This window comes from Buteo buteo, chromosome 18, assembly GCF_964188355.1.
Source record: "Buteo buteo chromosome 18, bButBut1.hap1.1, whole genome shotgun sequence".
NCBI classification, from domain to species: Eukaryota; Metazoa; Chordata; class Aves; order Accipitriformes; family Accipitridae; genus Buteo; species Buteo buteo.
This window is the reverse complement of record NC_134188.1, coordinates 8,181,253-8,195,495: the sequence shown is the minus strand read 5'-3', so window position 1 is coordinate 8,195,495 and position 14,243 is coordinate 8,181,253. Positions and strand designations below refer to the sequence as shown.

The 14,243-nt window shown below is 45.6% G+C and overlaps 1 protein-coding gene across 2 annotated transcripts in view; it reads right to left on the bottom strand.

Moving 5' to 3' along the window:
* XPO4 (exportin 4) overlaps window positions 1-9,904 on the bottom strand; it is an 80,225-nt gene extending 70,321 nt beyond the window's left edge. For both annotated transcript variants that reach the window (XM_075050752.1, XM_075050754.1), the window contains exon 1: window positions 9,636-9,904. In XM_075050752.1, the coding sequence (XP_074906853.1) occupies window positions 9,636-9,713 (78 nt within the window). In that variant the 5' untranslated portion in view covers window positions 9,714-9,904. The remainder of the gene's footprint in view (window positions 1-9,635) is intronic.
* Between the last annotated feature and the right edge of the window lie 4,339 nt (window positions 9,905-14,243).

Here is a 14,243-nt window from a genome sequence, read left to right as displayed (position 1 = left end):
CCAGCATCTGTAGCTGCAAGGGGGAACACGTTCTTCCCCCTCCAGGGATGCAGTTCTGTTGCAACTGAGATACAGATCCCGCCTCCCATTTGGGGATCTCCAGTTACTGTATACATGTGTTCATATAGATGCTGTGGAGAAGTTCTCATGAAATCTAGCAGTGACAAATGTGTAAAATGTAGCTTTAAGATGAGGGGTGTAACATAAGAGGAAACTAACTGAGCTGTAAGGTGAAACCCACAGCAGGCAGGCAGGGTCTGCCAGCACCAACGATGCCTGGGTAAAGTCATGGCAAGACAAAAGAGGAACTGACTTAAGGGCCAATATGATGCCAAGAGCACTGATACAAGCCCAAGCTGTGGCAGATCAAGTTTGGGGAAGTTCATTCCAAAACCTTGAAGATCGCCTATTTGCAGAGCCAGACAAAAGCAGCAAAAAGAGAAAAGCCTTCGCTGAGTACCCAAGGCAGAAGCTACACAAGTAGATCCTGGTCCACAGAGGATGACGCTTGCCCGCCCATCACCAGCATGGAACCTTCCCCCTGTCCCGAGGCAGGCAGTGCATGGAGGTATGACTGCTCTTCTGCTGCCACGTGACAGAAAGGTGGCAGTTCTGCAGTAACTCCTCAACAAGTGCGTGTATGAGCCAACGTGGTTTGTGTTTGTAAAATTGTTTCTCCTGTTTGTTAGCTTTGATACTGTTTGCATATCATCACTAATGCCACAATTAACAATAGCTGGAATACTGTTTAATAATAATAAAGGATGATATAACTCAATGTTGGTTGTTATCCAATTGCACCATTGATCTCTGTACAAACCAACGCTTAAGTCCCAGAGCCATGGATGCCCTGTGGCACAGGCCAATGCACCAGCCTCTGGAGTATACCCAGGTACTGGATTTTCAGACTTTGTTAATGATGCTGCAACCTGTTTTTTGAATTCTGGGAACTGCCTCTGCCCTACTTCACCTGTTGCTGGAGCAAAAACTTCAGCAGCCACATTTACTTGTGATGTGAAAGAGTCAAATTCAAGGTCCTTCCAAAGCAACCTGGAGAACTGATTAAACATGGCTCAACCACCTCTTGGTGTCTTAAAAGCTATCAAGTTATGCATTTCAGAAAAACTGGAAATAAAAAGTCAAAGAATATACCACTCACTCCAACACAGTCTTAATGCCAAAGCACAGGAACCCCCTCAAAACACCAGCACTCTAAGCATTCCAGTCCACTCTTACCTTGAAAACAGAATACTTCAGTAAAGTACCCAAAAAGACAAATACTGTATAACTTCTCTGCAGCTCTTCCCATGGATGGATTTCAAAACACGTTCGTGAAGGATGCTGATATTATTCTTTTCCTTCGTTACACCTGGATCCTAGTCTAAGTTGATAATGAACAGGGGCTGTCTCTCCAGAACAACAAGGCTGTGGTTCCCAGAGAGGCAATGCAGTGACGGAGACCTTCCTTCTCTCCTTCCAACCACGCTACCTCCTCTCCATTCCTAGACAAACATTATCTCGTGCTAGCTTTGGCAACTGGCAGGTCCTTCCATAAGCCAGTCCAGCTCACTAAACTAGCAGTTAATCAATCCAGCAAAAAGACAAGTAATGATTTTCCTCAGCCACTCACTGTTAGGCTGGTTTAGGTTTCTGTGAAAACATAGCCTATGTCTGCGTTACACTTACAAGCCTGGGACTGCAGATGTTCTTCACCTTGGCCAAGCCTTTTGAAATCCCAGGGACCACCATCATAAACAGTAAAGTTCCATGGCAAAACACTTTTCTGCACTTTATTGATTTCACAGCCACAAATTAATTATACAAAGCCTTCAGGAGACCCTGGCATAAGGCATATTTTCAACACTACTACAGCTGTGCCTCTACCATTTTGCACAGCTGCACATAACACAGCTGGACTGCATGACTATAAATACTGAAATTCATAATTTCAGCACAAACCATGATATATCTTTAGATGTTCTTCATATTCACTTCTATAGTTCTGTAGATTTTGAATTTGGTAGACACCACTAAACCAACTTACCCACCTTCTAGAGTAACAAAAGCAATAAAACATTATTCAATTGCTCCTATATTAATCCAAATAACTTTAAGTGTATTTTCAATTTAAAAAAAAATAAAAATCAGTCTTCATCTGAAGACAAAGAGAATTATATCCGCTACTTCCCAAGTGGTTTGACAGCATAATTTGACCAAAGTTTCTTTTAGGAGCATATGCAAGCTTTTTCATCTCAGCCAAGGTAGCAAAATTGTTTATAACGCAACACAGTGAAAATTACCTGAATTAAAAAACCCTTTTCTCCCTGCATCCACTTCCCAATCAGGTTCACTATGCAGCCACACAGGTGGGTGTACTACTACTCTATGTTTTCTTAGAGCCAAAGGCAGCACTGTACAGCTGCCATTCATCATTAAGTCTCAAAAGTAGGAAAGTTTGGGGTTTTCCTTTTTGGGAGGCAGAAAGGGGAAAGAAGAGGGATTATTTAAAACACATCCTTCTGCCAGTTTTCCCCATTTCTTAAAATTCCTATTTGAACAACTACTCCCTATTGAACAGGTTGTTTTAGACAGACTTTAAAGGGATGAAAAAGAACTGAAGACTCGTATCAATGTCTCCTACAGCCCAGATCTGACACCCTCACTTCTACAGCACAACTCCCAGCACATACATGGTTTTATGCCACTCATACAACCCACTACACATCAAAATTTCTCCAAATGTTACTGCATTCCCTCTACCAGGTCACTGCCTCAACACAGGCCTCAGTTCCTCAGTTGTTTTGTTCTGGGGAAGCCAAGGAAAGCAGGAGATAGATACGAGGAATACATTTTCCCCTAGTAAAATGGAAAAGGGCATGATCATCAAAATCCAGAATTCCACTCCTACATCAAGCCAGGACACAGAACTGGAGATCTTATGTACGTCTAATCCAGACAGACTTTTAGTATCAGAACAGTGTCAGAAATTGATGAAAAGGAATATTTTATTTAGCTGCTTGTGACAGCATCAGCTCAACTTAATAATCAAGAGGATTTCTTCTACCCCTCCATATGGAAAGCTGTTAATTAACTAATGAACACAGATTAGCGCAACAAGGATAAGACTCTTAGGAAGCAGGTTAAAAGGAAGACAGCAGTAGGTAGTGCCTGAAGAATTATCCAGATGGAGTTACAGACTAATGAAGCTCCCCAGCGGATGAATCTAGGAGCAGACACACCAGTATTTTCACTGATGACTCAGAACAAAATATAGAAATATGCCAATGCAACAGCGACATGTCAAATGAGTGTGAAACATCATCTTGATTCAAAAAGATGAATACTCCCTCTGTGAAACAGTCAGGGGAAATAAACCCTAAGCGTGAAGAATCCCATTTCACTAGATTTTCATTTCATCAGATGCTATGTTTGCTCTTCAAAGATACCAGAATCTGTACCAATCTTCACATTCCTATTCTCAACTCCTCACCCTTACTACTGTGTGCTTCGGGTATGCTCCACGCACGTTTGTTCTCAGTTCCCAGGTAAAAGTTTCATTAGCATGCTGCACATACTTATCTCCCAAACTGTAATCTGAACCGTGTGCCTGTAAAATGCACCAACCATACCAGTTCTTAAGCAAAAGGAGGAAAAACTATACATGATAGACTCTAAATTACTTAGTACCACTCCAGAAAAAGATCCGGATGGCTTGGGCATAGTCCTCTGAAAAACATTACCTTGCTACTCTGAAGTAATAAAGAAAAGCACAATGTTAAGTACTATTAGGAAAGGAATACAGAATAATACCATAAATTTACAATCATTTAAAATCCTCAAGTACCCACATCACAGAAGAATGCAGTTTTAGTCAGTCCATCTCAAAAACGGTATCATGAATCTAAAAAGCTACAGAGGAGTACAGGAATCATGAGATGTATGGGGAATCTCCCACATCAAAAACTGACAAGACCCTTCAGTTTAGCTAACAGATGACTGGAGGATGCAATATGATAGAGAGCTATAAAAACCACAAAGGATACCATAGAAGAAAAATCACAACAATGATCAGGTATTTCTCATAATTCAAGAATGAATGAAATGATCAAACAGTAGGCTTCTCTCAAATAACATAATGTTGGTTTTTTTCCCAAAAACACCTGTGAAACTCATTATTTCCAGACAAGTATAATATAAAAACAAAGAAAATAAAAAATATAAATGCATTCCAGAAACAACTGGACATATTCATGGAAGAAAAGTTGATCAACAATCATTAAACACAACAATGCTACCTCAAGCTCTTGAAATTACTAATTCAAATAAGGTAAAGTGTATACTAGTGAAAGGATTACCCTTATTTTTCAGACCTTTTCTCTAAATCAGCAGCTATGGGCCATCACTGAAAACAGAACTCAGCTGGGCAGATGTTTGGTCTAATCCAGCCATAATATAGCACACACCCAGCTTGTTTTGCTGGGTGATGACTTGGAGGACTTCAACAAATCTTCTCAGCATTGGAATGACTCATTTCTCTGATTTCTTCCAACAGGTAACCTGCCATAACAAAATCAGAGCTAGTCCATCTCTCCCTTTCACCCTTACTATTAGTTATGCTTCAGAATCTGAAAAACTGCCCCACAATGAAAACAGGTTGCAATGAGAAATTGAACTTCCTCACAGAAGGAGCATTGTCACAGCCCTGAACTCCAAGCAAGGCAGGTCAAAAAAAGCCAACTATACTAATTGTCGGGGTAGATGATATAAACAATTTGGTCTTGGATTTTAAGGACAAAAATGTGTTCCCTCATGCTCTTATTCCATAAGCTTATTTCAACAATCTAAAAGAGAAGTTTGCATGACCGTTGTCAGACTACCCAACTTTAGCCTGAAACCTCCCTCAGAAGAGCAGGATAAGCCACAAACTAAGTAGTACCCCAAGAAGACAGTGATGTGTGACTCTCCCACCACCCCCAAAACAGACCACAGAGAAAGGAGAACATTTACAAACTTTTAAAGAAAGGAATTCTTCTGCAAAAGCCTTTGCTCAAATGTTCTTGAACCTGTTAATGCTACCCAGACCCATACTGCATAGAGCAGCTTAGGATGACAGGGACCTCTGGACCTCACTTTGCTCAATCCCCTGCCCAAAAGCAGGGGATCTAACCCGTTTCAAAGTTAGATAAGGTTGTTCAGGGCCTTGTTCAGTCAAGTTTCAAATATCTCCAAAGATGGGAGATCCCATAGCCTCTCCAGGTAGCATGCTCTACTGCCTTCACCAGCCACACTTACCGTGATTTTTTTTTTTTTAACCTTTTCTCCAGCTGGAATTTCCCTTTCCAAAACTTGTAACCTCTTGTCTTTTCACTGTGCACCTCTAAGAAAAGTCTGGCATTTCTGATACCAAGGCAGTCTGAGTTAACAAGTAAATTGTACAGTGAAGGTATATGATACACTTGAGCCAACCTGACAGCTCACCACTGCTAATAGGGGCAGACCAGCCTTGTACATATCCAACAATCTAATTTCAGCCATCCCACTGCCCTGTGCTAGCTCTGCAACCTAAATGGCTGCACAGATAGCCAATTCATCTTGCTAACCTGACAGAAGTCCATTCCCTTGTTTAATTCCTATGTCATCTCAGCAATATTAATATGTTCAGCACAGGGTCACAAGGGAGAAAGTGGAGCTGCAGGTAGGAACACAGCACCCCTTTTTGGAGGGCGGCAGGGGGAACAAGCTGCAACCTCTGTATTTACATTTAGATGTCAAAGAGTATCATATGCTAAAAAATTTCAGCCTGCTTTAATAAACTCTTGGCAATAACTAAACAGTCTTACACATGGTTCCTACTTCATCCTCTCACCTATGGGATAACATTTACATTTCTTTCCTTAATAACACAACCTATGTCTTCTCTCATCTGTGAAGACAGTTATTAAAACAGTGCTTAACTGATACTAATTATATTCAGCATTAATTACAATCTGAGCTAAGCAGAACGTAATAGATAGGAACTATATACATTTGGTTACAAGATGCCATGCCAGTTGGAAATGGGAGTAGCAGTAAATTCATTTGGGTCATACAGATGCTAGTGTATGCTCTTCAGCAAGCCAAAGTCTCACGGGTCAAAGGTGTTTACCAGCCTGTAGCACTGAAAAACTGCACAGCTTTCTACGCTTTAAGTTACAAGCCACTATGGGAACCTTACTTCAAGTAAACACCATTTAGCTTTGTTGGAAAGGAATTAAGTACACAAAAAGCACATACTTTTTAATATAGCAAATACTCTTACACACACCAAAGAAAACTGTCACAGGACCAGCATTCGAAGTCGCATTTGGCAGCTAATGACAACTCAAGTTTCATACTTTATAACTCTTCAACTTATACCAAATTTCAATCGTTTTCCAGACTATGTCTTTTGAAATTGGGCTACCTAGAACCTGTTGAAAGGTATTATTGGTAACAAAGGAAAAGCATTTCTATACAGCTGTAGAGGAGCTTGATGAGAGAACAGATTGAATCTTTCCAGTTTTCATATACTGCACGCCATGGTTTGTAAAGTCCATAAAGATCAGGCATTTATGAGATCAGAACTAATATATCTCTTATCTGACTTATAAAAGGGAGTTTTCCAAGGGAAAAATAACTCACTCAATGCAATAAAAAAAACCCAAACAAACAAGAATTATGAAAATACTTATCAAAGATTTAGAGAGCTCACAGTAATCCATAGTTATCCTCAAGGAAAGTTAAACACATTCAGGGTTTTTTTTATTAGCATGTCTGAATTCCTCTAGTCCACTATTCTCCCCAAGGCTCAGTATTTCACAGTTTGAAATCAAGACAAGTATCACACAAGCCACCACCACTCCCTGCTCCATCCTCAGATATGCTGCACCACCTTTGACGCCTCCCTAGCCAACTGTATTTTGCAAGGATTGCTACTGCCTCAGCTACCGCAGACTGCCCCAGGAAAACCTCGCTGAATCCCTCCACAACCTCCTGCCCAGTTAAAACTTGCTGCCATCTATTGCCAGACCATTCACAGCTCTGCCCTTTCCCATCGCTTCAAGTGTGGCTCCACTGCAAGGTGCCAGCCTCTACTCATGACCTCCGTTACTAGCACAAGGTTCACCAGCCTCCCGCAAGCCATCAGATTTTTACAGAAATACCTTCCTAAGTGATCCCGCCAGTTTGCTTGATCAGTTCACACCTCCCAGCTGTCACACACAGTTACTTGCCCTCATCCCCAAGTAGACCTTTTATCAGATTTTACCAAACAGCATAGTCCTCTGGCTAAATTAAATTAAGATCATCGTTGTCCAGGTGCAGTCCTGAAACAGCCCTTGTTTTGCCACAGCTGCTAGTGAGAAAGAACAGAAGCAGAGCACATAACCCTTTCAGTCTCTAGGGTCTCACATCCACCTTTGTAAAGCACCCAGCAAGCTGCACTCCTCCTCTCCTCCATCACTCCAAAGACTTCGTGTTTTTTGAGAAGAACCACGGAGCAATAATCCTAAACAGTTGTCCCAACTCTTGTACAGCCAGCCCAGCTTAAAGCCTGATTCTGGGTCCTCAGCCTCACAGATAGCTTTAGTAAATATCTGTTTTATGCGGCTTCCTCGGGAAGAGCCATCCAACTAATTCTTGTCAGTTCACTGTTGCCAGTGAAACTTCCAAGAGCAGCTGTGGAAAAGAAAAAAAGAACAAGAAAAAAGCTAATGACTGCAACAAGTCAGCTTTTATACTGTCAGAGGCTGGAGGGAGACAGGAAGCTTGAAATTCAACACAGATCCTAACAACCATGTGCTTGCAGACCCAAGACGTATTTTTACCAGCAAGTTTAGCACCTATTCTTCAACAGAAGCACAAACATTACCATAAGAGGCTTGCATCTTTTCATTGTATTAACTTTTTTTTTTTCATCTCTAACTCCACGTTAAGTTGCATTTCCCTCTCTCTGATAGCAGGGCTATGGTAGGGAAATGATGCCAACACAAGTAACATTAAGTTTTCTAGCACAGATGCAAAACTTTGGAGATGCCACTCTGCGTGCTATCAGTTTGATACTGAAAACTACCTAACTGTCAGCTTCCTTCCACACACGTGTTCTGCCTCATAGTAATACTTATTACATATTTCCCCTATGCAGTCAAACACTTCTGGTAATTACAGCAAGTGCGTTATTTTTAAAACTGAGATACGCAGACATTATGAGAACCTCCAATAATCTACACAGTTACATTTTGCAAAGGCATGCATGAATCAAAAGCAACTCAAAGCTTAAAATGCATCACTGTTTGCATACTTTGAGAAGTTTTTTTTCCTAAAAGGATTAGCGCTCGCTGTTAAGCTATCTACCTTTACTCTCCTGTTTGGAAACATAGCCAACGTTTTTCAGGTTTTGACATTACAAGGAGTAACACACACATATTTTGATGAGGACACCTGCGAGTAAAGCTAATCGCCTGTTGCTTTACACTCAGGCTGCTTCAGCTAGACATTAAACCGCAATGCTTCAGGCTCTGGCCACTGACCCATTATCAACATCAGGCAAAATTCCTACTATTTGCTTGGGTCTTTTGAAATCTCTTTAATATCAACAACTTACAAATCTTACTTCTGTTGGAATGACATTTTGGCAAGATAAATTTTGTGGGGAAGGCTTTCAGCTAGACATTTTGAGAAGATCTGTAAGCAAGACGTCTAAACGACACCGGCCAACATACAGCTTTCCATTCAAACAAACAAAAAACTTTTACAAGGATGCGCGCCTAGGATGTTTAAACACCACCGCTCGCTACAGCTATTCAGGCCCAGCGCATTTCTGATCTCTCCCGTGCGGACCTTCTTTTCCACGCAGCCATGGAAAACAACACACAACACGTTCACGGTCAGCACGAACAGTTCACTGGTAACGAAGAGATTAATCGCTTTGCTTCAACGCGGCAGCAGCACCCCGAGCCTCTGGCTGCTCCCTGCTCCTCCACTGCAAGGAAAACTCTGGAAACGAGCGGCGCTCAGCCCGCGGTTCGCGGCACTTCTGAGGTGGCCTCCACGCTGCCCACGGTGCCCCATCGCCCCCCCCCCCCCCGGCCGGGGACCGGGCGCGACCTCCCACCGCCCCGCCGCTGCCGCGCCAAACGCCCCGGGACCCCGGCCCCCCGCCGCCGGGAGGGAGACTTGCTCCCTGGCAACTTCGGCGAGGGCTTCCGCGGCGGACAATGGCGGTGCGGGGGCCGGGGGCGTGAGGGGACGGGACGGCCCGCCGGGGCGGGAAGCCCGGCGAGCGGGCAGCCCGCCCGGGGGTCAGCGGGCGGCACATGGAGGACCGGCGCGGCGTGCGCGGCGGGGGCCGACCGCGGCTGCGGGGTGACAGGGACGAGCCGGACGAGCCGCCCGCGGATGGAGAGGGCGGCCGGGGAGCGGGGAGGGGGCGGCGGGGGGGGGGGGGGGGGCGCCGCGCCTGAGGGGCGAGGGCGGCGGGAGGCTCCGCGGGCGGCGGGAAGGGGAGGCGGGGGGGAGGGAGGAGGGGGGGGGCGCGCGGAGAGAGAGGGGGCCGGCGCGGGGGCCCCCGCCGCTGAGGCGCCGGTCCGGGCGCGGCGCGTGCCGCCGCCCCGCCTCACCATCAGCACTTTGGCCGCGTTCTCCAGCTGGGCGATCACCTCGGGGGCCCCCCCCGCCGCCGCGGCCGCCGCCATCATGGTCTCTCTTCAATGACGCGCCATGCGCTGCATTCTGGGACGAGGCGGCCGCGCAGCCAATCCCGGGCCCGGCGCGGCCCGGCCCGGCCCCGGCGCGGAGGCGAAGACGGCGCCGCCGCCGCCGCAGCGCGACCGCCGGCCGCCAGCCAGGGGGGGCCGCCGGAGACAGCCCCCACCCCTGCGCGCCGCGCACCTTCCTCCCTTCCCTCCTTCCCGCCCGCCTCCGGGGCGGGCCCGGCGCACGCCGCGGGACCTGCGGAGTCCCGGGGCGGGGCCCGCCGCCGCCGCCTCCGCCTCCGCCTCCGGCCGCCGGTTCGAGGCCGCCGCACCTGCCGGGGCCGGCGGCTGCGCCCGCTCCGCGTGTGGGCGGAGGAGCGAGCGCTGCACGGCCGCCCGGGCCGGCTGCGGGAGCGCCGGTTGAGGTGGGAGCGCCGGGAGGGCAGGGCGAGACCGGAGCGTGAGCTTCGGCTGGGGCTGCCCGGTGCGGTCGTGCTTCCCCGGGGCGTACCGGGCGTTAGCGAGACCGCGGGCGCTAGCTGCTTGCCGTGCCTTCTGCTGAGAGGTGCTCGCAGCTTTTTAGCGGGGGGGAGAAGGATTTGCTTTTAAAATACAGCTTAGAAAGCGGTGGGGAGTGGAGAAGGTGGCCAGCGGCTTTACAGACGGAGCTGCTCTAGGGCAGACAAGAAAAACAGCCCAGGTTTAAAAGTGACCTAGAATACCTTTTTTTCCCACCTAACTCCATCTGGAGCTCGACTCACGTTACTGGACGTGAGTTACAAGGCAGGGTCACCTCTGAAAACTGTGCTGGAGAGAACATTGTTTTGTACACCTGTAGGAGCGAAAGGACTCTCCGATTGTGCCTTTGCCAGCATTCCGTATTGGTTTAGGAGTTTGCCTTTTAAACAAATCTGATGGTTTCCACTTCCGTTTGCACACTGGAGCAGACTTGGAGCTTTGGTACCTTCAGATGAAACTAAACTGGAAGGTCTGCAACTGCCAAGGTGTATTCAGTGCGGGCCACTGAGCAGCATCGGCTGTTTTGTTCCCCAGATCCCGCTGGACTGCTCTACTTCTAACAGCAGTTTGGTGTTTCCAACCATAGTTCTCCCATCCTCCCAACCTTGAGAAGACATTAGCATACCTCTAGTGCAGAACTTACGCAAAGCTTGGAAGATACCAGCTACCTGAGCAGGATGATAGGAGTCTTGCATGCTCACAGACTGTTCACATAAACTGTGTGTAAATCTGCAATGTTTCCATGCAGGTGATAAAACGTGATAGCCAAAGGCAGAAGAAAGGGTCAAGGAAATGGGATGACAGCAAGAAACACATCTTTTGTATTCAAAAGAATGCAAGTATTTTTCTCCCAAGAAATGAGAGCTTTCAATGCTGAAGGGGGCATGGTGCTCACTACTAGACAAGAATCAGAAGTGGCAATAGAACCATGTAAAAGATTGATGTGGTTTACCTAGGAGGTAATGTAATTCATGCTAAAACATTAAGTGTCTTTCAGGGTAACATTCAACTTCACAGTTGAAGAATGTGGGGAGATCAGCAGGGCTGCATTGAAAGGAGAGATGAGTATAAGGGAAATTAAACCAACAGAGGTGGAGGAGTTCGAAGGTAGTGAAAGTACTTAAGTCCTGAAGTGTGTTTATTGGGCAAACAAGTGCAATGTACAATCAGTCTTACTAAAGAACAGCAAAACAAGAGCTAAAGACTTAGAAGTGTGTGTACAAAGAGGTAATGTCAAAAAAACCTGAAGAGTATGGAAAAAGCTATTTTAAAGAATTCTGTGTTCAGTAAAGGACTACTTCAGTTGAGTATTTCTGTACTTGTAGCTTGTATTCAAAATTAGATTTCTTCAACAACTTCCTCAGCATGCTCAAAGGTCCTTCATTGTCCTGTGGACTTGTGTGTTCAGCAGCACACTTGAATAGCCATGGGAGGAATAGAAATAGAATATTACTGTTCAGGTTGGTGGGGCTCAAGCATTCTCTAGACCAACCTGCTTCTTCAGCCTTCTGACCAAGTTGCTTAGGGCTTTGTCCAGCAGGGTCTTGAAAACCTCCAAGAATATGCCCAACTTATGTGGGCAACCTGTGCCAATACTTGATTGTTGTCACGGTGAAGTCTTTTTCCCTTAAATCAGAACTTTCCCATGTGACTACTGCCTCTCATCCTGCTACCATGCACCTCAGTGGAGAGTTTTGCTCCATTTTCTTGACAAGTTCAGGTACTGGAAGGAAGCTCTTGGGTTCCCCTTCAAACCTTCTGACTGAACGCAGTTCCCTCAGCCTCTCCTCACAGGGTATGTGCTCCCACCCCTTCACCATCTTGATTGCCCTCAGCTGCACTCACTGCAATTTGTCAACTTCTTTCTCATACTGGGGACCCAAAGTGTGGTGTGGTTTTCCAGATGTGATCTAACAAGTGCTGAGTAAAGAGGACTAGTGATTCTCTTGATCTACTGGCTTCATGCCTGTAAAAAGGACCTAGTATGTCTTTATAAAAGTATCCTTGCTCACTGCTGTGGCGTTCTGCTCACTTCTTATGTTTAGCTTGGTATCTCTCAGGGCCAAGTAAAGTGCACGACTGGGCCTTAATTGCCCTGACATCCTCACCTGAGACTTCAGCATGTGCAGTACTGTAGGTTTACCTGTGCCAAGTCCTGTCTCCTGTTGTCTTGGCTTGTCAGTTGGCCTTCCTGGATGGACCTATGTAAATATATAGCCTTGTCTCCAGCCCTTTCTCCTGAGTGGACCTTGTCTCTGACTCTGTCTTCTGCTGTTCCTGGCTGGACTTGCTGCCTGGACCCTGGATCTGACTCATTATCTCACCTTGTCTTGGACTCTCAAGAAGACCTGTCACCAACCCAGCCCTGCCCAAATCCTATGGAACTGCACCCTGGTTGGTGAGGGCACTGCCCTGCCTGTCCTGTGGTCAGCCTTGGTTCCCAGCTTATCTGCCCTCATGGAGTGGCCCTGCTCTTGCTGTCCGTGACACAGTCCACCAGGACCTCCAGAGTCCTTTTTTCTTCAGTCCTCAGTCTATACTGTTGTGGTGGTTATTCCATCTCAAGTAAGGTATGACACCTTAGGATCCATCTGTCAGTTCCCTGAATAGACAGTGGTTTGATCAGTCTGTATATTTCCCTTCTCCTGAAGTTGTCTGTCTATTTGAGTATGCTTTGAAAGTAGCATGTTCATTAAATCCACTCTTTTTTCACAAATCAATACAATATGTGCAGATAAAATCTTGCATTTTACCATATCATCAGGTGCATCTTGCCCTCATTTTCAGTGGAAGGACTGAGTGGAGTAATCTGCAGTAAAAATGAACATGTTCAAGTAGTCACATTTTCTCTCAGCTATATTACAATCTTAATGTTCTCTTGGCTACTCTTAGAAAAGCTGATTGTTCATTTATCTTGTCAGAGTGAACGCTGAAGCTATTTCTGCTGTTGGCTAAAAAAGATGCATCACATTCTTCCTTAACGCTTCCCTCTTTTGTGGTGTTAATACTCCTAAAATAGTTCAAAGCTTTTGGGCTGCTGCCAGAGTGTTGTCGGTAGTGGAGCCTGTGCTTGCTGCTCTAGCAGTCCTTCTGTAGCTTGCTTTCTTCCACAGCTGAAAACATCCAACTAGTGCTAGTGTTGGCTAAAGATTAAAACGTTAAGGAAAATGAGCCAACAGTTGGTAGTAACACAGTCATGAATTAGGTTTTTTTGTTTTGCTTTGTTTTAAATATGTGTTAATCAGGCAGCCCTATGCACACACACAGTAACACTAGGAAAGATCTGTTGTAGTCAGGAGCATCTGACAAAGTCTAAGGTAAGGAAATAGAAGTGACTGAGTGCTAAGTTAGGTGAGATAAGGAAATCAAAGTCAGTAAGGAAGTGGATCACTAGTATGAAAGCACGATGACAATTGCAAGCTTGGGAGCAATTAATCTCAGAGGAGGATCTCAGAACAATCCTTTCCCTCACAGCTCTCACATGTGGCTGGACTGCACGACTCATCCTCCAGAGCATGCCACAGCCCCTCACAGCTTTTGCTTCTGGCTGAAATCTCTGCAATCACCATCCATTTCTCTGTTACTCCTGCTTTCCTTCAGGATGCAGAGAATGGTGCTCTTCTTGTTATTCTCCAAAGTCTTTTTCGTGAATAAATTAAGATCCAACTCTAAATTGGAGGTCTGTGAGAGAAGCAGCTTGTCCATAGTAGGAACCTTACCTTTCTTATTGAGGAAGTGCAGGATGAATGAAAATGATTAAACAGATTCCAGGAATTCTGGGACAGTACCTGTCTTTGCCTGCCCGTTCTTGCACTGCTCCGGTCTCCTGCATTTCTCTGGTGAAGGGCTTAAACCAGGCTTCAGATTTTTGCTGTGTGTCTTATTTTATGGGTCTTGACTTCATTTCTGGGGTCTATTTGTAACAGCACTGAAGGCCTACAACTGCAAGTAAAGACAATGTGAGCTTCATTGGCATAATTGAAAATAAGCTTATTAGGTATCTGAAGAAGAGTT